Source organism: Uloborus diversus, chromosome 10, assembly GCF_026930045.1.
Source record: "Uloborus diversus isolate 005 chromosome 10, Udiv.v.3.1, whole genome shotgun sequence".
Taxonomy (NCBI): Eukaryota; Metazoa; Arthropoda; class Arachnida; order Araneae; family Uloboridae; genus Uloborus; species Uloborus diversus.
In genome coordinates, this window is record NC_072740.1 from 30,216,362 (window position 1) to 30,238,050 (window position 21,689).

General features: G+C 32.1%; 1 protein-coding gene across 2 annotated transcripts in view; it reads right to left on the reverse strand.

Moving 5' to 3' along the window:
- Positions 1 to 21,689, reverse strand: part of LOC129231837 (protein O-mannosyl-transferase TMTC1-like) — a 297,404-nt gene that overhangs the window by 40,559 nt on the left and 235,156 nt on the right. For both annotated transcript variants that reach the window (XM_054866219.1, XM_054866218.1), the window contains exons 11-12: positions 17,549 to 17,692; positions 11,234 to 11,445 (exon numbers count right to left, since the gene is read on the reverse strand). In XM_054866219.1, coding sequence (XP_054722194.1) covers positions 11,234 to 11,445; positions 17,549 to 17,692 — 356 coding nt within the window. The remainder of the gene's footprint in view (positions 1 to 11,233; positions 11,446 to 17,548; positions 17,693 to 21,689) is intronic.

A 21,689-nucleotide genomic window follows, 5' to 3' on the forward strand; every position in this document is an offset into this window, starting at 1 on the left:
GTTATTAATTCAAAGAAGAATGAAAACGATCGCTCTGTCTGTATGAAGTTTTGTTAATCCATGCAAATATTATAACAGTTGTTTTTTATTTTCTGAACTATTTTTAATATCTTAGTCATTCATATGCAATAAGAAAGGTTTGTCATGTCATTTGAAATGTGTTTGTGGTTATGCAGCAAAAAATAATGTTTTTAGATACTAGTCCTTACTGTTCATGGGGCTCAGAAAATAGACATTCCGTTTCTAAGATAGCATTCATAATTAATCATATGGAGTAAAATAAATGATATATTTGATTTTAAGCATTTTTTTTTTGCTTATTTCCTGTATTTGAAGACAAATTGGAAAAATCATCCACAATCCTAACTTAAGCATTTATAGGCTGTGAATTGTGATTATTCTTTTGTAATTTGATCATTTATTAAATTTATTAAATTTCTTTTAAGAAATGGGGTTGCTTTAAATCGATAAAACTCAAAATATTCTTAAACAATTTAAAAAAATCAAAAAATTATGCACAAATATCTAAGTTTTTTTTAATTCGGCAATTTAAAAAATATTTATTCAATAAAAAATAGAAAGTATTTGAAAAAAAAATTTAAAAAAAAAGTTCGAAGATATATACCTTTTTCAATCATATTTTTTGTTGTAAATGTTTTTTTTCTTTTTCAAAATTGCAGAATAAAAATTAAAGTAAACTGTTTGAAAAAGATATGCTCCAAATTTCATTACTTCATCTTTATCAGTTCTTGACTCATAAGTCGGGAAAAATTGCATCATGAAGAAAAACGCTTTTAAATGCGTGCAACAAAAAATATTATATATTTCATTCTAATTAAGATATAAACCCCGATTCAAACGTTCTTTTAAACAGAAAAAAAACGGATTATTTTTTTAAATCATTGAAAAAAAAAACTGCAAAATTTGACGATTTTTATCTTTTGATTAAATTTAAGTATGGTCCGTTTGGATAAAAGGAAACATGGGGTAAAGGGAAACAAACTCGATTACCACGCTTGTGGTCACAATTGATGTTAAACGCTTGGGGAGCGAAGACTAGGTAACATATATAACAGAATCTAAAATTTTTTGCGTGTTTTTAAACAGTTGTACAGGATTGATATTTTTACCTAGCACACGTATAAAGTACAATCAATTATACTAGCTTTAGTTATTAAAGCCAGAGTTTTAAATTCGCTAAAAATGTTGCACACTTGCCTTTATTTGGTTCAGAGCATTTTATGTTACAACATCCTTCGTTCATTTTCAGAAGGTTTGAAAAGTTTACTTAAAAAGGAAAAGTACTTTCTGGCTCAAATTGAAGTTTTGAGTTGTTGAATAAGCCATTATAATCATGCCATAACTAATCATATAAAACAATATGGTAATCACCAGTAATTGTTTTTTAATCAAAAATCAAGAGAAAGGAAGTTTGCTGGCAAAAGTTATGAAGTGAAATGAATGCATTCAAAAATTAGACAGGCAAAATGCTATTAAAAATGTTCTGAAATTCGACTCTTTATGAAATGGGCGCATCTGTTGTTATGCAATTTAATTTGCAAAACTTTCAAGTAGTTCTCATGCTCTTTACCTTTAAAATTTCTGCATTCACGAAAAGTCTGTTGTATTTCCTTCGTTAACAGCTGAAAATGTCATCGCTGAAAATTAAAATTTTGCACGTAAGCTCGTCTTAATCTTTATTGAATTGCAGAAAGATGGAATCGATGATAATTATCTTGAAGACAACGTGAGAATAAAAGTAATTACAAATGAAAGGTTCGTTTAAAATATGATTGGGAACATTTCATTCATTTGAGTCTGTTATTTAAAATCAAGGAGTAAAATTACTAAAATTTATTTCGCTGGGGAAGAATTTCGAAATTACACAATGTTGTCAATAATTACGTTACATTTATTAATAATAGAAAATTCAAGCGCCCGGAACAAGTTTTACAAAGATAGCCACATAAATAATATTAACGATTATTCGAATCAGTAATAAAAACTATCAAAACAATTATTGGCTTCTTTTAACCATACAAGAAGGATAATTTTTGAGACAACTAACCCTAATGTTAATTTAAAAGTACCTATTATCCCACAACATCAATCAAAACTGGTTCTTATCTTGCACAAATAATTTTTTGTACCTATATCTCTAATGTCAGATAAGAAAAGCTATATTGATTTTTTCTGTGGCGATGCAGTTTTAAGTATTTAACTGACTTAGATTCATACATTTTGTTTATACCTCTTTTCTGGCTTCTTGAATAAATCGGCCGGGCGATAAAACGAAACGAGCTGATGTGTGCCTCACATGACTTCCTTTTACTCTAATTTAATGTCATTTTCCCATTATTGGTGATTTTAATGTGATTCAATAGTTTACTCTCTAAATATCACCAACAGTGGCCAAATTGAAACCAGATTAAAAAAAAAAATTGCCAAATTTGTCGCCAAGTTGGTAACAAAACTTGGCGAACAAAAGACTGGCGATATATCGCCAAGTGTCCATTGTAACACCACTTGAGTTTACATCGAAATTAACAATGGTTTCCCCCCGAGAAGGGGCAAAAAACTCCCTTAAAAACACCCAAAATGCAACCAAAAGGGGAGGTGCACAACTAGCCCCCACTAGGAGTCTACCTACCAAATTTCAACTTTCTAGGACATACCGTTCTTGCGTTATACGACATACATACGCACATTCGCACATTCACACATCCGCACATACGTACACACGCACATACGCACATACGCACATACCCACGTACGTAAATACAGACGTCACGAGAAATCTCGTTGTAACTAACTCGGGAATTGTCAAAATGGATATTTCGCGTGTCTATGCGTTCTTAGGCACTTATCCACGTGTGGTCGAGACGAAAAAAAAATTCAACATTCATTTGGGGGTGAGCAAAATGGAAATTAAGGTCGGTTTTTGAGTGAAAATTTTTTCGCGAATATAATACTTCCTTTTTTGTAAAAGGAAGTAAAAAGAGCAAGATACGCTTATTTACTAAGTGATCATAATCCAGGTTAGTCAGCAAAGTTCATTCCAAATATAACTGCAAAAAACATATTCATATTCTAGAAGATGATTTTAACCGTTTAAAATTTAATAAGCTTTCTTGATTTTGTAAACAAAAAGATATCGATGATGCTGGCTAATAAGCTATCCAGTTTTTTCTTTTTTACTCGCCTTTACACAAAAAAAAAAAAAGTTTAAGTTTTAAGTTTTTTTGTTCAAAAGGTAAGTTTATCTCTTGTTGTTAGAAAATATGAAAACTAGCTGTCAAATATATAGAAAGCACAAACTAGCTTTCTATAAATATCGATTACATCAATAGAAAATCCAAACCAATGTTTTTACATTATCACGTTATTTTTTTTTTCACTGTGAAACCATCAATTACATGCCAGTATATTTTGCAGTGTAGATTAGCAATGTTATTTTTAAAATTAAAATAAAAATAGTAAATAAGTAAATGAAAATTATTTTACTCATCTAATGAGCAGGTTGCAATAGTTTTTATCTCTGTCAAAAGTATTGTGGGTAGTTGAAGCGAAACAATTTACGGTTTGTTTACAGGAAAATTTCCAAAGACGTACGTTTTCAGTGTGTTGACTAAAGTTTTAAATCTTTTATAATCTCATTTGCATTAGAAAAAGTACTCTAAATACACAAAAAAAACATCAAAAACGCAAAACTACAATTTTATGAATCTATCCTACTGTTATTGATTTCGTAAGTTTTTTTCCCCTTTCCGTTTTAGATCTCATTTTTCTTCGTTTCGCCGTCCATCAGAACTAAATGATTAATTGCTCGACTGAAACCACATAACAGAATAAGATCTGAGACAGAAAACAAACGTTGATTAATTCAACTTTTCCTCTTATTAGTTATAATTGCTTATGATGCAGAAACGAAGAGATAACTATTAATAATAATTATTATTGAGCATTACATAGCTCTAATTTGATGCCTCAATGTGCGTATCTTTCCGGAAATGTACGCTGTTTTTCTGATGTTTCTACGCAATATATATATATATAAATATATATATATATATATATATATATATATATATATATATATATATATATATATATATATATATATATATATATATACATATACATATATATATATATATATATATATATATATATATATATATATATATATATATATATATATATATATATATATATATATATATATACATATACATACATATATATATATATATATATATATATATATATATATATATATATATATATATATATATATATATAATTTTGGTAAAGAAAGACGCGCGACGTAAAACAGAAAAAACAACAATCTAAAATTTTTATGTAACACACTATCTGTATCTCCTAAAATTCCCTAGCTGTACTCAGTATATCATGTGCAAATGCCAAAGTTAAACATTAACTCCAGTCGGACAATATTGTTTTAACAATTTGATGCTGCTCGCTTGTTTTTATCCAGCTCTGCTGGACAAAATTTTTCTTTGCAACAGAACTAAATTTGTTTCTGAATGGAATTATTTAGTGCTATAGGTTAAAAGAGCAGCTGAACTGGTCAAACATAAATTACTTGTGTGTCTGGTTAAGTACGAGAAAAAATGAAAGTATGTATATATTTTTTCTTAAATGAGATTTACCTGACACTTGCAGGACACGTTTATTGACGTCAGTTTTAGATTTTCCAATTCTAACAAAATATCCTTAAAATCTATTGTTGTAATTTTTTTAATTTAATGAATTGTTCCGCTAAAAAATCTAAAATAATTACAGCTCTTGCAGCAACAACAACAACAACACTAATAATAATAATAATAATTATGGTGACAATGTTATTTGAAGAGAATTCGTAATTAAGGTGAAAACGTGGGTTTTGGATTTACAAGGAGCTGTCGGTGACTGCTGCTTCTGAAAAGTTTGCAGATTTTTTCGCAGTATTTCATATTGCTTAAACCAAACTCAGGAACCCGGGTAAGTCACTTTAATTGCTAATTTGGGCTTAAAAGAGTTTGATTTGTTAATACTACATCATTACATTAGCGAAATTATAACTATCTAAACTATCTATGTTTTAATTATACATATAAATATAAATTCTAATAGTTGTACACTATGCGTACTCAGAAATAATTACTTTGTACGCGTGAAAATATTTCTTACTCACATGTAAGCCAAAAATAGCTGCTATGATTATATAAAAAAATCAATTTATAACTACAAAAAGACATTTAATTGTTTATTGGACGCAACTACGGAGTTCATTATTTTCGTAATTATACGTTTAACATGTTCATTTATTGCTCAATTACTAAATTTTATGTTAAGGACACTGTGCAGGAATTGATTTAAGCAAAAGTACCTCTCTAATGTCCTTAAAAGACCGAGATACCAGATTTTATTGATGTAGAATGTTCATGTCTTGTCAATTCAATTTCTTTTATGGCAGTCCGAGCCAATTTTTTGGATGGACTATTTCAAAAACGTGTGCAAATAAATTCTGGGGTTTTCCGATTGTTTCAAGGCATCGCAGAAAGTTCCAGGAGCGAAATAAAACTCCTATCTAATAGAAAATTCCAAAGATCGTTTACAGATTTTACGCAACGTCGCATTTCGGCAAATCTTCAGAATGAATGTATTTTGAAATTTCAGAATGAATTATTTGGATTGTTTTATTATTGGGATTTTGTTGTAATTTTTTGTTGCACGCTTAAAGCAATTCTGTTTTTTTTTGTAAACAATATTTAGTATGTTGTTTGTTTTACTAGAACTGAGTTACTCACTGTAAATTTTATTTTCAGACATGTTTTAGTTATGGATAGATTTGATTTGTTTTGATGTTTCTTTCCTTTTGTGTACATTTTGTTACTAGCTGACCCGTGCAAAGCGTCCCTATTTGACAGAAGGGATTCAAAAACTTGTTTTTACTATTATTAATAATATTATTATTTTTAGTAATAGCAAAAATGTTACTTGCTTGTTTATTTTCCGTGCTAGAAAATTAAAAATCTTTAAACGATGTCTCACTTAGTTTGATAAAATATTAAGGAAGTTATGGCTCCCCGCAAAATACACCTTTGAAAAAAATGTGGTTTATCATGATAAAATAAACTTTTTTTCGAATTTAAATTTACTGTGGTTTTGAATTCTGCCCCGGTGAGTAAAAATTATATATTCATGGAAACTTGAAATAGAATTCAACCAAGAAAAATTAGTTTTTCAAAAACTACGTTTTTTTTTTTGGTTTGTGTAGGGATTAATCCCATGCCGATCGAGTTGTTAGAAGAACGATCTAAACAATTCAACTAATGAGCCTCCATCTCGGGATGTTATGCACATGGATGTTAAGAAATGCGTAACAAAGCAACAAAATAAAGTGAAATCGAAGCCCTAACCGATGCTACAAGTTGTTACCTGTGTAAGTTGACCACTTGCGGTGCAGTACTTTAGTGGTCAACCTAAACAGATGTTCAACTTATAGAGGTTAAATTATATGATATAGATATAATTCTGTGCCTGAAATCTGTCAACTTACAAGAGTGGTCAAGTTTACAGGTTTTACTGTACTTTTAAGACCTCTAAGCGCGTCTGTCTGTGTGTTTATCTGTAAACCTTTCTCCTCCGGACTGGCAATTCTTATCAGGTCAGTACTGGTACTGATGGATACAAGGCATCAAGGGATAGCTATTCCATCGCACCTGACCCCTTTAAATATTAATACGTCGGACGTCTAGTCCTGAGATTGACCTAAGGCTATCCAGGGACGTCCTGAACCTCTGAAAAGCATTAAAATCATCATCTGCCACTCGCTGCAAGTGGCATTGAGTCACAGCAGGTGACGAACGAGGTTGGCGAAAGAAAAGATCTGGTTGTGGAGTCCCTAGTAATGCCGATAAACTTTGTCAAGAAATAAGAACAAAACTGGAAAAAGTTAATCTGTGTTAGATTGGAATTAAAGAAACATTTCCAAAAGTCAAGGAATATTATTCTGTCAAAAGCGAAATTCCTATTATACAATATAAGTCAAAAAGCATTCCTCTTTATTTTACGAATAAGAGTGCTGCTTTTCTAAAGCGATTCTTAACTAATAGCATTTTCAATATCGCGAAATTAATGTTTGAGCAAACACTACTACTTACTCAAATCAATCGCACTCCTTTTTACCCGACTACGGCAAAACCAAAAGGAAAGGTTATGATTTTAGCGGTCTACGTATGTTTGTATTTACGGTTGCTTTACTGTAGCGCAGAAACTATTCATTTGATTTTGATAATTAAGGTGTCATTCGTTTCGTAATTGTGACCCGAGTAAAACAAGCTACATTTTTACCGACTTCAGCAATACGAAAAGTCGATTTTACCTTAAAAATCCCGATTTTAACCAATCTCATTCCTTTTTCTTTTTAGCACGCACTGTTAAAATAAAATTAAAAAAAAAAAAAAAAAAAAAAAAAAGAAATTTTATGGTAAAAGTTACTGGCATCCATGTTGCCAGCAACTTTTACCGTAAAATCCTATTGTACTGTCATATTATAAGGTAGAATGAGAGTTAAAAAACACAAAATGCGAGCACCAGGTTTGAACACGGGACCTTCGTATTCGCGGGCGGCGTTGCTGACCACCATACCAGACGGGGCACATCAAGTGAAAGGAAATACGGTGTTTTGTGCTTTGCACTGTAAGTCACGTGGTGTATCAATTGGCGCCGTAAAGAAACGTTACTGACTTTTATTTGAAAGTGTTCCTGGATGTTGCAAGATATGTTACTGGCTGAAATTGGGCACATCAGCTGCCTTTTATTTTCCAAGAACGTTTCTGAATAGTTTTTACGGTGAAGTGTAGGCAGATGTAAAAGTTTTACTCTAGAACTACTTGTCGATTAAATTCGAAGATAATTTGAAGATCGGCATAGTGTAACCAATTTTGCTCCCATTATCCGGAAACCGACTTCAAAAGGAGAGAGTCAAATGGTGGAACATCAACCAAGTTCATAAAATCGTTCGGATAACTCCGAACTCAGTTGAGTATGATGGCTTGATAGGCAGTGGCAAAATAATACGCAAAATGCTGCCACTCATTTTGTGTTGGGGTGTCACTGTACACAATCATCATGGTTGCACTTTGGATAAAGCTGTAATTGACGTTTGAAAATGTATTTTTGCAAAGGTTCAAGTTTACTCATCAATAAGTACATATCCAGTTATAATACTGCGTCAGTTTTTGTAATGAAAATTCATTTGTTAATATATATTAGAGAAAATAAATTAAAATCCTTATGCACAGCAAAGCACAATTACATTATCTAATCTTTATTAGACACAAACCTATTTCTTGTTCTCACTTTCTTACAAACTTTCAACTTTACTACTACACTTACATACTCCTAATATTTACGCCTATACTGTATTTCGCAGCGTTGCCGGTACTCGCAGATAAAGACGGTGGTTAAATTTATCCTATTCCTAATATTGAGCAATTGTTTTATCAAAAATGTCCTGATCTATGGTGTTTAACTATTAAGTATGTATTACTCACGCAATTATATTACTCGTCTTTTTTTTTTTTTTTTTTTGGCATCAGTGGTTAAAATGGAAAATATTGGAATAAATAAAGTTTAAAAAACTGAAACCCGACTACGGTCAAAAGCACTAAAAGGTGTGAAACAATGTTGAAGCTGTTTGATATCATCGTCGTATTGAGTAGTACAAATCACTCGATATGTTAGATATTCGCATTTATTTTGTTTTATTGCAAATTTCTGTCACTTCCCCATCAATATTAATGTAATTAAATTTAAATACCGTTGTCGTGCGTTGTTAAGTACACTAATGTTTAAAAGAAATGTAGTTGACAACGCACGACTAATCTCTATAATCAACCTAACTAATATCTTATAAGCAACCTTTTTCATTCTCGAAACGAATAGTTGCGTGCAACACCAGACATATATTTTGACACGATCTTAAAGATACAATGTTAAGTTTTTTAGAGTTGAAGCAGGCTAGATTTTGTTATCGTCTTCATTTAAAGATGTATCTCGGAACTATTAAAATGATTTGTTTTAATTTAAAATAACATTCTTAAAGAAACATATAAGTCATAAGTATAAAATCAACGGATTCAAGAGCATGCAATCAAAAGACAGAGTAATTGAAACCGAAGAAATAAGCTACTAAAAATGTAAAGTACACAACTTGAAATAGCATAGCATAGCATTGAAAGAAAGTTCAACCATGTAGGTGGTTTGAGGGGAACCGCTGTACACCACCTACAGAGAGAGGTACATGATGGTTAAAATTAAACTGACCCTACTCAGAGGCTTATAGCTCCTGCTGTACAGGATGAATCCGATTGAGACTTGAAACATACGTAGTACAGATAATACGGACAAGGTTTCTTATAAAAAAAAACTAAAAAAAAATCCGTAATTTTGCAGCCTAGTGGTGGTTTATCGACGTAGAAAGAAAAGGTGACAGTTAAAAAATCAATGAATCGCGAAAGATTTTAATTATTTACGCACTTGTGTGCTCTACTGCGCACCTTGTCAGTTAATAATGTGCTTAAAGCAAGGCCTGATTTGCAAGTGGCTCCTGCACTTATTTTATATTTCATGTATGATTTTTTTAAATTTTAAACGGAACTAAGACTGCCTGCGCATTGAAATAGGTTCTGAAGACAGTAGAGCTCCCGCACTTCTTTAGTTTAAAGTTAAGCGCTGCTTGAAGGCGAATCACTGCGCAGTCAACGGCCTTATGCAACGTTTCAGTTGGGATGGAAAAAAAAAGATAGCGATTGATGAGTAGCTCATGTTATTTCTCTATGAGAGTGATACCTATAGTTCTAAGAAAGATTTATTTGCAGTAAAAAAAATAAGAAGGTACGCGCATCAGTCGTAAAGCTTGTTCTTCAGAATAAATGCAATGCTTCAGGGCTCTCTGTATAAAAAAGTTAACTGTTTAGCCACCATCGTGTGACGGAGCAAATTGCTTATATTGCAAAACGATTTAGATTTAAGCCTAATTTTGTGACGAACGTTTCCTCTCCATTTCTCGATTGCCGGTTCAGCAATGTCAAAAGGTGCGATTTCTTGTGACCTTTATGACTTCTGGTTATATTAAACATCGCCTTTGTCAAAGAGGTATAACAATGAAGTAGATGTGAAAGCTGGCATCGTATACCATGTTTTTCCTTATCCTTATTGATACATTGCTTGAGTCCGTTCACAATGTGGTGGTGCGTTTTCAGCATAGTGTTTACCGGCAAGGTGCATAACATAAGTGTGTTATAAAAAAAAAAAATGTTTCATTACTTTTAGATTTTTAACTGATATCTTTTCTTGTTGTGTCGTTGAACCTGGTGGCAAAATTTCAAATTGCATTTTTTGCTAAAAATTCATTCGTATGATCTGGTTAAATTTTTTTTGAAGTTTCTATCGGATTTGTCCTGTAGAACAGGAGCTATAAGCCACTGAGTACTGTCAGTTTAAGATGAAACACCCTGTACTATTACGAATGAAAATATGAATTCTTTGTGGTCTGGATTGACACTGAAAGACCATTGACAAAAAAATTTCATTATAATCTTGATAATGAAGTTTCCCAATGTATTCCGGCTGCTTTCTCGGTGTATTTAAAAAAAATCGAAATTTAATGCGGTGCAGATGTTAAAAAACTTTAGGTGAAATATCTAGAAATTCAAGGTCTATTTTTACGCTTACTATCTTAAACGTCAATCTGAAAACATGATGCTGTCACACTTACTACGGTGACGCATCAGACATTTCACTTAATAACCTATCTATGTTGTTAGTATTGCAATTCCGACTTTGCATTGTTACATGTTTCTGAGTCGATTTCGCTATACTTCAGTACCCCTCCCCCTTCAAAAATTGTTTCCCTTCAGTTGCTAATCATCCGATAAATATCTCCAAAAAATATCTTACGTAAAAATTCATGGGTTAATCACAATAATTTCCAACTCTAGTATTTGTTGTTAAGCCATTCAAACGAATATTTTTATGTTTACTGTCAAATCAGTCACTATATTAATCCTTTTCTTGCACAAACAATGTTTTACTGTAATTAATTATTAATTATATTATCGTATAATTACTTCTTAAACTACCGTATATAAACTTGGATTAAGATTATTTTGTTATTTACTGTATAAGAACAAACTATACTTTTGTTTTTAATTAAATTTACCTGATTTTTGTAGAAACGTTCCATAGTTGTTATAAGAATCCGCGTTGTTCGGATCTATTGAGAGTGCTTTCAGATGGAGATTCTCTGCATCCTCCAGTCTTCCTCCTTCTGCATGAATGGTAGCTAGCGAAGAATATGCCTCGATGAACTCCTTATCCAGTTCTAGAGCCCTTTGCAGAAGTTCCTGAGCTACTTGCGTCCGTCCTTGCTTACTAAAAAAAGGGGAAACATGATGAAACCTTAAATAATTAAAATGAACACACAATGAAAAAAGAATTAAAATGAAGCACACAAAAGTTCATTCTTCGATCCATTGTATCCTAAGTAAAGACAATGTTCATTAGTAATGCAATAATTGAAGAGAAATTTGCATAGGTCTTTTTACAGCTGTAAGATGCTGTAAATCGTTGAATCTGCACACCTATATGGCAAACGGTAAACGATTGCCATTGCTTCAGAATGTAGGAACTTTTTATCTACGGAATGTGTTTCAAACACCTAAAAGATGTCCATTGATACTTGGAAACGTTAGGCCTGATAAAGATTATTACCAAAACAATAACAACAACCCGTCACTTTTGAAGACACTAATGCTATTGCCTGATATATTCATTGGAAAACTTTTAAAATGAACCTTCAGATCTGCGAGAATATTTCAAACCGAGATTACTAAACTTACTATCAGACTGCGAACTCGTTCCTTTTGAACAATAAAAATTAATTAAGACTGTACCAGGATACATAGGATGTGCTGACATTTCCCTGAATTGTTAGCCTTATCCAGGACGTATCTTCACTTATCTTGCAATAATTACAGCTCTGATTTCCGCTGATATTTGTAAAAAATAGTGGCTGTAGAAAAGGCATGATTTTTCCCCAGATATAACTTTTACCAAAAACCAAGCATCTTTCTTGCCTGAAATTATTGCCTTGCAAAGCTGCAGCTATCCACGGACTAATTCGCTCTCTTTGGGAGCTTAGTCAGTCTAGACGAGCCGTAATCGAACAAAAGCCGATACACTTAATAAACACGCTTAGTCAATCTTTAAAATGGTGGATAAAAATATTATTCACGACAATGAAAAGTCTTGCATTCGTGCATTTTTGTAGCAATTCACAAAACCTTTTTGACAAAACAACTTGATTTTACGGGGAAATAGATGATAATCTGAAATTCCGAAACGTTCAACGGAAATAACTAGTAACGTTTCGGATTTTTTTTTAGTGTTTAAGTATATTTGATTTTTAAAAGAAACTTTACTCACGGTGCAAGATTATAATTGAAGCGTTTTACTCTATATTTTTCAAACGAAAAGTTGGCATTTTTCTACACAACTAATTCCATAATTCAATATGCTGAAGCTAGTATTTTGAATTATTCTCGAGGTTGTTGAACGTGTTCAGTGTATGAGACTGTCAGATAGAAAACTTGCGCTGGGAAACACAAAGGGGGGGGGGGGGGGCTTTTAAACGTTTAGACACCTTTCGTTTTGCTGCCTTAAAGGTGCATTAATTTTATTAAATTAATTTATTTTGCTTCCCAGTCAGCGTACCTCAATGTGTTCCTAAATGGCAGAAGAGCAATAAACGCAATAATTTTTTTAATGGATTTAATAATTATAATTTTCTAATTTTGGATAACTGTACAACAGTCTAAAAGAGTTTTTTTTCCATTTATATCAAAAAAATGCAATACATATATCTTAATTTGAGTTGGAGAAGTGTAAAATAGAGAATCTGTGGCGTAAAAATACACTGAATGGCTCGACATCTTTTGGAATTCTTTGTATTTGATTTCTGATTTACGTCAGAATTGTAAAAATTGGAAGCTTTAAACCACATTACAAGGAATGGTTAGAGTATTAGGGTTGTTAACTTCTGCAAGTTATCACTACGCTGTTAAATGGTTTTCTGAAATTTTACAGTAAAAAGTACTAAATATCTGTGCTGCCAATACTTTTTACCGTACATTTTATTTTATTATACAATTTTATGGTACAAAAAGCGGGAACGCTACGGCTAGTTGTGTTGAACAAAATAAAAAAAAAATGTGAGCAGAGGGATTTGAACCGGGAACACTTTGACGGAGACAGTTGTCTCAACTAGTATCCCACATGACCTCACGTAGCGACTGGGAAAGGCGAAATAAGTGCTTCGATCCGTAAGTCATGTGGTATACCTATTAGCGCTGCAATCGTTTATTTTTTCCGGTACATTTAACCTTTAAAATATTCTCTGCACTGTAAACTCTATATTTTACAGTAAAATTTACCTTAAAAAATTCCCGAACATTTAACTGTGTTTCTTTAAGCATATAAACTCTGGATTGCCTTACAATGAGATCGATCTCATGACGCATGCCGATGATCGAGCTCCATCCGTCTGGGGGAAAAGAAATCCTAAAACCGCTTGACAATAGAGAATTTCAACAGATTCAAAAGAATGTTTAGAACTATGCATGTTGGAAAAGAAAATTCTCATGTTTGTCAGAAACTGAAAACAGTTGTGGAAAAAGAGAACGACTAAATCATCTCTCCAGAGCAACAGTAAGACATCTAATCCACGGAATAACTGTAAGATATCCTACTGTTGCTTTGAAGCGATAATATGCTATGTGCAACTAAAGCAGTGTAGTATTTAAAATGTGTTATTTTTTACAGAAGATATTTTAATATAACAAAACAAACAGAAAATATTTAATTAACAAGATAAGACCGACTGTTAAGTGATCGAAATCAATTTGATTTAGATTGAAAATTCAGTAAATAACTTAAATATAAGCTTTCGAGAGGACTTATTTATTATTTTTTTATGGAAGGAAAATGCGATGGTCAAACAACTAAAAGTGCAAAATAGCAATAGAAAAAATTTAACTGCACTAATATTTAAAAAGAAAACTTTAGTGCTTACTAAATTTATGATCAAACGTACAAGTATTTCGACATATTCGCTATTGATTTGTAAATAAAACTGTAGTTTAGATAATGAAAATCAACCTTTATTGCATGCAATCACTTACTGTCTTAACTACCTTTGTTCATAAAAAATGAAATTAGAAATAACAACGTAAAGAAGCAAACTGCAGATTAACGCAAACACGTGTTTTGTCGTTACAAGGAGCGCCTTTTTCAATAAAAAAAATTAATGAGCTTAGGGATGAAAAGATGCCTTGAAATGTTTCTAACATGATCAGGATTAAAAAAAGAATAATCCTAAATGTGTATGATGCTTTCAGCACGTTTTAATGTTGCCCTACTTTAAAAAATCTAGAAATGTCGCAAACGTGCCATACAATGGCCGTTATTCAGATTTCATGTAGCATGTGTAACTATTGGAAAAACATAAAGGTTCTGTAACAAAAGACGTCAAAGCATATACCTTTATCATTAAACATTTATTTTTAAAATTAATAATAATTCTTATCCTACATACTTTTAAGCAACTTTGTAGAAACTTTCAAGTGTAGAGAGGTTGTGGAGCTTAAAATTGTTAACCTTACGCTTGCAACTCAGAAAACTGTAATAATATTTTATTTTTAGGTCACAATAAAAGGTTTCTTTCTAAGACTAAAAGCACAAAATACAGTTTTATTTACTCTGAAATATATATTTTGATACATTATTAATCAAAAACAGTCTAAATTCTTAGAATTCAGACTGTTTTTGATGGTGTTGATATTTATCCTTTCTTAAGAAGTAATGTATAAAATCTAACTAGCTTATTTTGTTTTAAACTTAAATTTGACTTATCAGAGCCTGAAAACACTGCATGATTACAAGTATATTATAAAGAAAGAAAAAATGTGCAAACGTATATTGATAATTTTAAAAATTGGCATTATGTTTTACTTTGTTAACAACTTTTATGTTGGTGTGAAATTTCACGGAAGTGTTTTGGTAAAAGAAAAAACATCTTTTCTAAGCAAAAAACAGTGCAACCTTATTACACTAGTAAACAAACTAATAAAAACCCCACACTACATTCGCAACACTGAAAGCAAGATGTTAACTTAACTGCTTCGTGAACCCCTACCGATGCAACAACACCAAAAATCCAGATTCACGTATCTAATTACGAGCTTGTGGCACTAACTTAGAAATCGAGAGTCTAAGCAAGAGAGTCTCACGTTGCCTATTGATTTTGGGACAGAATTTCGCTTAAGCTAATGAAAGCTGACTTTTATTGCTTCCCAATGATTTGTGAGCGCAGTTGTTGCGGAAACTCACAAGGACCTTCGTTTGCAAGCCATCAAAAGCTTCTCCAGAACGAATTCCCCGTAATTTCCCTTCTTTACATGGAAAACTTGACGGCTCGCTTTTCTTACCCGCATGCTGTATCTCAAGGGCTCTAATAATCGATACGTCTCTGACCTTTTGCCCAGAGTACGGTTTTATGTTTCTCGGTGCGGGCTAAAGTTTCTGACGCAGAAAAACTCCGCATTTCAAAAAGTCCCGAGCTTGAAACGTGTCCTAAGGGTATGCTATTTCGGGAAAAGGAAAACGGTTTTTTTTTTTCCATTGTTTAAGTTGGCTTTCGAAATGGTTTAAATGCACTGTGTAGAAGAAGGAAATCCTTATATTGGGTAAATCTTTGTTTCTTTAAAAAATTGAACTTGAATAAAAGTGAATTTCTTTTTTTGACTGCAGTAAAGTTGTCAAACTTTTCCTTTAATATCAACATCAACTTAATGTATAACTTTGTATATCAAAAAACTACACTTACTCTTACATTAGAAAAGTGAGTTGCTAGTGTTTTAGGGTTGAAGACATTCATTCATTGAGTTGTTGTTAGTATAACTTTTTTTTAATTTATTGTTTTTACTGAACGATGTTTTCAGGCTATTTCTACAAAAAAAAAAAAAAAAAAAAAAAAAAACATAATAGTTTTCCAATACTAACATTTATTTTCAATATTATTTTGTGTAAAATGCGAGTTCATTTCACTCAGAATATAGTAATTTGCTGTTTGGATTTTTTTCCTATGTTTATTTAAGATATTATGAAACAAATAGCAAGAACGGATATTTGTTTATTTAAATTTTTGTTGCTGTTCCAGAATTTAGAAATGTATAAAGTCCAATAAAACCAAATCGAAGTCTAAATATTTTACGCAAAAAATAGGGATACAAATATTGCGGAATTAATTGTTTTTGATCTCAAAAAGTGTAAGATCAAAGTAACATAGCCTCAGCGTCCCATAAAAGTTACAACGTAAGTAACGAACATAAAATTTGTACATTCTCGAAACCTCCCATTTTCACTAAAATTGCAACATGAGTAGCCTACATGAAAGTCTGTTAAGGTTCTAAAGTTGTGTACGCTATCATTTAACTAAAAATGGACAATTTACTCTTCTCTACTTTTCTTGAAAGTCGCTGTAGTGTAGTAACTAAAAGGAACATTTTAAAAGAGTTCGCATGATCTCAAAAGTTTGAAGGCGGATACCGTATGGTGGGATGGTACGAGATATAATATTGCAGTTGCGTTGAAAATTTCATAAAAAACAACCAGGCTAATACTTATAAACCATTATAATTTCAGAATAAACACTGATATGAGAAACCGCCCAAACTAGTACATATTTGGCGTGTTTAATAGATCGTATAAGTGTTTTGAAATGTAAGTATCATCATATGTTTGGTATTGGAATTGTTTACGGGTCAAAGCTTCGTCAAAAATTATGGTTGATGCATTTAAGACAGAAATGCCCTAAGCCGGCTCAAAACAGGTATATAGAAATTCAGATAGAATTCGCTTACATTGTAACCTACAATTAGTCTCTAGCAGTTCTTTAAAATAGTTGAAATAAGCCTGCTAATACCTGCTAAGGAGTTTTTAAAAATTCTCCCCGTATTTATCCTCTTTCTTCCTCTGCTATTAGAAACTTTATCTTCGTGGTTTCAAAAAAATATTGAACCAGCTCATTTTCTGGTCAATGAAAACCTACTCCATATTTACAGAAAATTATGAACATGCTACAGCTATGCTAACAATTCCCCGCCAATCAAATAATTTTAAGTGATCGTTTTGGCAGATAACGCAAAAGTAGAATGTACAGTAAACAACTCTAAATAAAATGATTTTCCAGGAATACATCCGCATAAAATTGCAAAGGATTATATAGCATTGAATTTTTAAGTACGAAGATAACATGTTATGGTTTTCTGAAAGAAACCCAAATATCTGTGTAAAACCAACTGAAACTATTAGTGCAAAATAAGGACCAAAATTATACGTTAATTGTTGCCAGGTGACTATTTTAAGAAGTAAACCATAGGCTTTTGAACGTTTTAACTGCAAAAGTAAGTAATCTTACCTGTATAATGAAGCCAAATTGAATAGGGCCCGTGGGTGATGAGAGTTGATCAACAGCGCCAATTTAAAGTGATGCTCTGCTTCTTTTGTATCAGATAATAATGTTCCCAAATTATTGTGCGCACTTGCATGGTTTGGCCACAAACTACAATATAAACAAACGAACCATTAAATAATCAAAAAATAATTGCAGTGGTTTTCAAAATTATAACAATTTTGATAACTGCTGTCAAATTTTTCTACGCGTAAAAAAACTTTTTTTTTCTTTAAATTTTACGTGCGCTTTTATAATGCATACTATTATTCTTTAGTCCTTTCACTGTACACTTGTCAAGATAAAAAACAAAGTCATGATTAAAAATTAGCAATATAAACTGACACAAAGATAATGATTTTCCAAAACAAAATAATATCTACATACTCACATATATATCACATAGAGCGATTTTTTCCAAGCGGGCAAGGACCAAAAAATACAGGTAAGTAAAGTTTAAAATAATTTGAAGAAAATCCGAGGTTTTTTGCAAGGTTAGATGTAAGTTCAAAATACGTACTTATTTCGTTACTTAACTATACTCAAAGGAATAACAGCAGAGCTAGTTGGGCTGTTTGGTACCAGAAGTTGGAAAAGCATATACAGTGCTGGCCAAATTATTAAACTGAAGAGTTTTTTTTTTGTTTTTTGTACACTATTTGTACTAAAATACTATTTATTTTACTGTTAAAGTATAGTACATACTGTACACTGATTATTACGTTATTTAAGCATAATTTAATGTTTGCAGGTGGCAGCAGTGTCTGCTTTGTTTATTTTCATTGTTTATCTACCTACCAGGAACATAACCTCAATCAGCTTAAACAGTACCCTAGTTCTTTTTATTAGTGTGTTCTGTTATATTTAAAGTTAGTATTAGGTAATTAGTGAGTATGTGTATGTGAGTATATATAATAGTGAGTATAAACAATTTTTTACCTCCTTTCTTAAAAAGTTAAGAAATGGTGTAAACCTTGTGAAAAGTATGTCAAAAAGACTTAAAATGCTCATCAAGAACAAAGGAATGCATACTAAATATTAGATTATTATTTCACTTTTCGTTAATGTGTCTATAGTTATGTAATCAATAAAGAATTTGCTTTTAAAACAGTCTTAGTCTAATAATTTGGCCAGCACTGTATACCATTTGGGTTTTCTGCTCAAACATGGGGCAGAAGAGAAAAGTCTAACAAGGAGAGGTTACGGTCTCGGAAATTCAGATCGGGATGAGATTTGGCAGATTAGTAGTATCCCTTAAGGGTACTCTCAGGGTAAAGTAATAAAGCGCACTAGCCATAAAATTCCGAGAAAACAGCCTTTAAAGATTTACGCGCAACTTATTAACTAGTAGAGATTGTCCTTAAACAAGCGCCCGGCAGTCATGTGGGCAGCGCGCTGGGCTTCCATGCTGTCGATCCGGGTTCAAATCCACTGCGGGTGTTTTTTTTTTTTTTTTTTGTTCATTTATAAAGTAACTGTTACAGCTTTGTACAATTTGAATTGAAGATAATGCGAAATTTTTAAACACGTAAAGCACTTGAATAGAGAAAATGGAGATAAATTAAATCGATACAAGTTAAAATTTGAATTACAACGGCTACAAAATTACTGTGGAGCTTAATTTATAGATGATTTTTAACAATATAGTTGTTATTTATATACATACACCAGAATGATATTTATCATAAAAACATGGAAAACAAAAACTGTTTTGATATCTCGCACAATTTATAAAGGAAGATTGCTTACAGGATCAACTTTTTTGTGAAAGAGTCGTTGGAAAACATACTTCATTTACATTCAGGAAAATTTCTCTTTTGTCAGAATGTTTAGAAGTATACCAGGTATATCGAATCATTTTATCAAAAATTGGCGATGACAGTTGATGGACAATTGATTGTATTTTTATGCAGTCTTCACGGGCATTTATTTCTCTATTATTTTCAACGAGAAACGCGCAATTATGTATATTTTTTATTAAATTCTTTACCTGTCTATAAAAATAGACGTCGCAAGGTTGAACAAGTGGAGTACATTTTGGTGGAATCCCTTTAACTGAAAAGTTGGAGATTTTTCATCATCCTGGAAAATTTGGTCGTATAGTTCAGGTTTTGTTTGTCTTCCCGAAGAGTCGATAATCAATAGAAATTCTTCCTTTCCCACATAAAACTTCAAGCAAACGGTTTAAAAATTCGATGTATAGTCTTGTCGTTACCTTTCCTGATTTCGAAGATGTTATTATGACATTTTTATATTTTTGTTAGTATTTATCAATTGGCCAAAAATACCAGTTGCTTTTTGTAAAAAAACAAATACAAAGGGCAGAACTTTTCCAGACAGGGTAAAAGAATATTGAGCTGTATATGAATGCATTACTCTATTCATGTCGTGCCTTTTGACGAAAATAGTTTTACTTCCCTTTCGAGCCAAAGTCCTGTTGTACGCCGACTGATACTGACATCCTGGAAAAAGGAAATGGGAATTAAAATATTTTGTCAAAATCAGGCGCGGATCCAGAGAGAGGGTTGTGGGGGGGGGTCATGACCCATCTTTTAAATGACCAAATATAGAATAAAATTGCATTTTTGGGACATATTTTGAAAAAAAAATTCCCATTTCGCACAAAAATTACCCTTTTACCCCTCCCTTTCCGAAAATGACCTCCTCCTAAACCAGAAGCTGGATCCGCCCTTGGTCTGAAGATTGTAAAATAAGTTTTTAATTACTTACCAGTTTGGTCAGCATTGATAACATAATCGTTTTTGAAATTCGGTATCAACTTTAACGTCTGGATTACAAAAGTGTCTGCAGAAGCCAAAGTTTCTTCGATCGTCGCAGTTTCTCTTTTTGAAACAAATTTTGTGACTTTTCGCTGACGAATGGCATGCTTCCTTTTGAAATTTTTTTACCCAACTGTCAGATGTTTTAAATTCAAAATCTGTAAACTGTCGTGCTGCTGCTAAAGCCCACTGTTGCAAGTTCCGAGTAGTAACTTGTTGATAATTCTCTCGAGCTTCTAGAAAACGATCATATGTCCAAGAATTGATTACATCGTATTGATCTAATAGATTTCCTCCATTTTTTATTTCTTTCTCCCATTGCGATAAATATTCATTTTTTTTAACCTTTTTTTTTGTAAGGTTTGTAGATTCCATGAGGGGTGAGCCGTTGCTATGTTCACAACTTTAATTTTGTAATCCAAAGGAAGATGCTCTACCTCTCTTCTTTTTTTCTCTTTTGGTTCGTATTCAGCTGATGAGCTTTGAATTTCGACTTGCTCAAAAGGTTCCTCCTCACAGTTTTCATTTTCATGAGCAAGTTCGTCATCAGTTACAAATATTTTTTCAACCAGCATATCCATAGTACGTTCATAAATTTCTTCGCCCATTAACACTGCTTCATGAGAAATTGAACTTGATGATTCTGCTGCAATCAAATGGTTTTCAGTAAGCAAGCTCTCGTAATAAACGACCGCATCTTTTAATCTCTGCTTCAACAATTCCTTGTGCAATGAATTTTGATCCATTTTGCCAACAGATTTTATTTGTTTCAGGATTACTTCAATAACCGACCATTTCGATTCACAATATTTTAAAAACTGAAATCCTTTTTCACGGTATAGAATGTTCCAGTCTAATATACAGTACAGACGATAAATAAATTTAATGATGAAAACAAATATGAACATTGCAAACAATAATAGATGGAAAATAAAGAGTTGAATATTCAATGAAAAATACAACAGACGATAAATTTACAAATAACAGAATCAAGGAGCAAAACCATTGCTCGATAAGTACGGTTAGGTTTTTTTTAAATTTGACTACCTGCTTATATGCAATAAAACAACATTCTTACTCATCCACAAAGAAACTGATTATGTTTTTATTGCAAAAATCATTTACTTCGTCAAAGTTTATAATATCTAAAAATGTGTAATCACTTGTTTGTGAGAATAGTAAATAGAGTTTTGCAACTGCAAAAAGTGGTAATAGTCACTTTATAAATGAACAAAAATGAAAAAACTCGCAGTGGATTTGAACCCGGATTGACCGCATGGAACCCCAGCGCGCTGCCCACATGACCACCGGGCGCTTGTTTACGAACA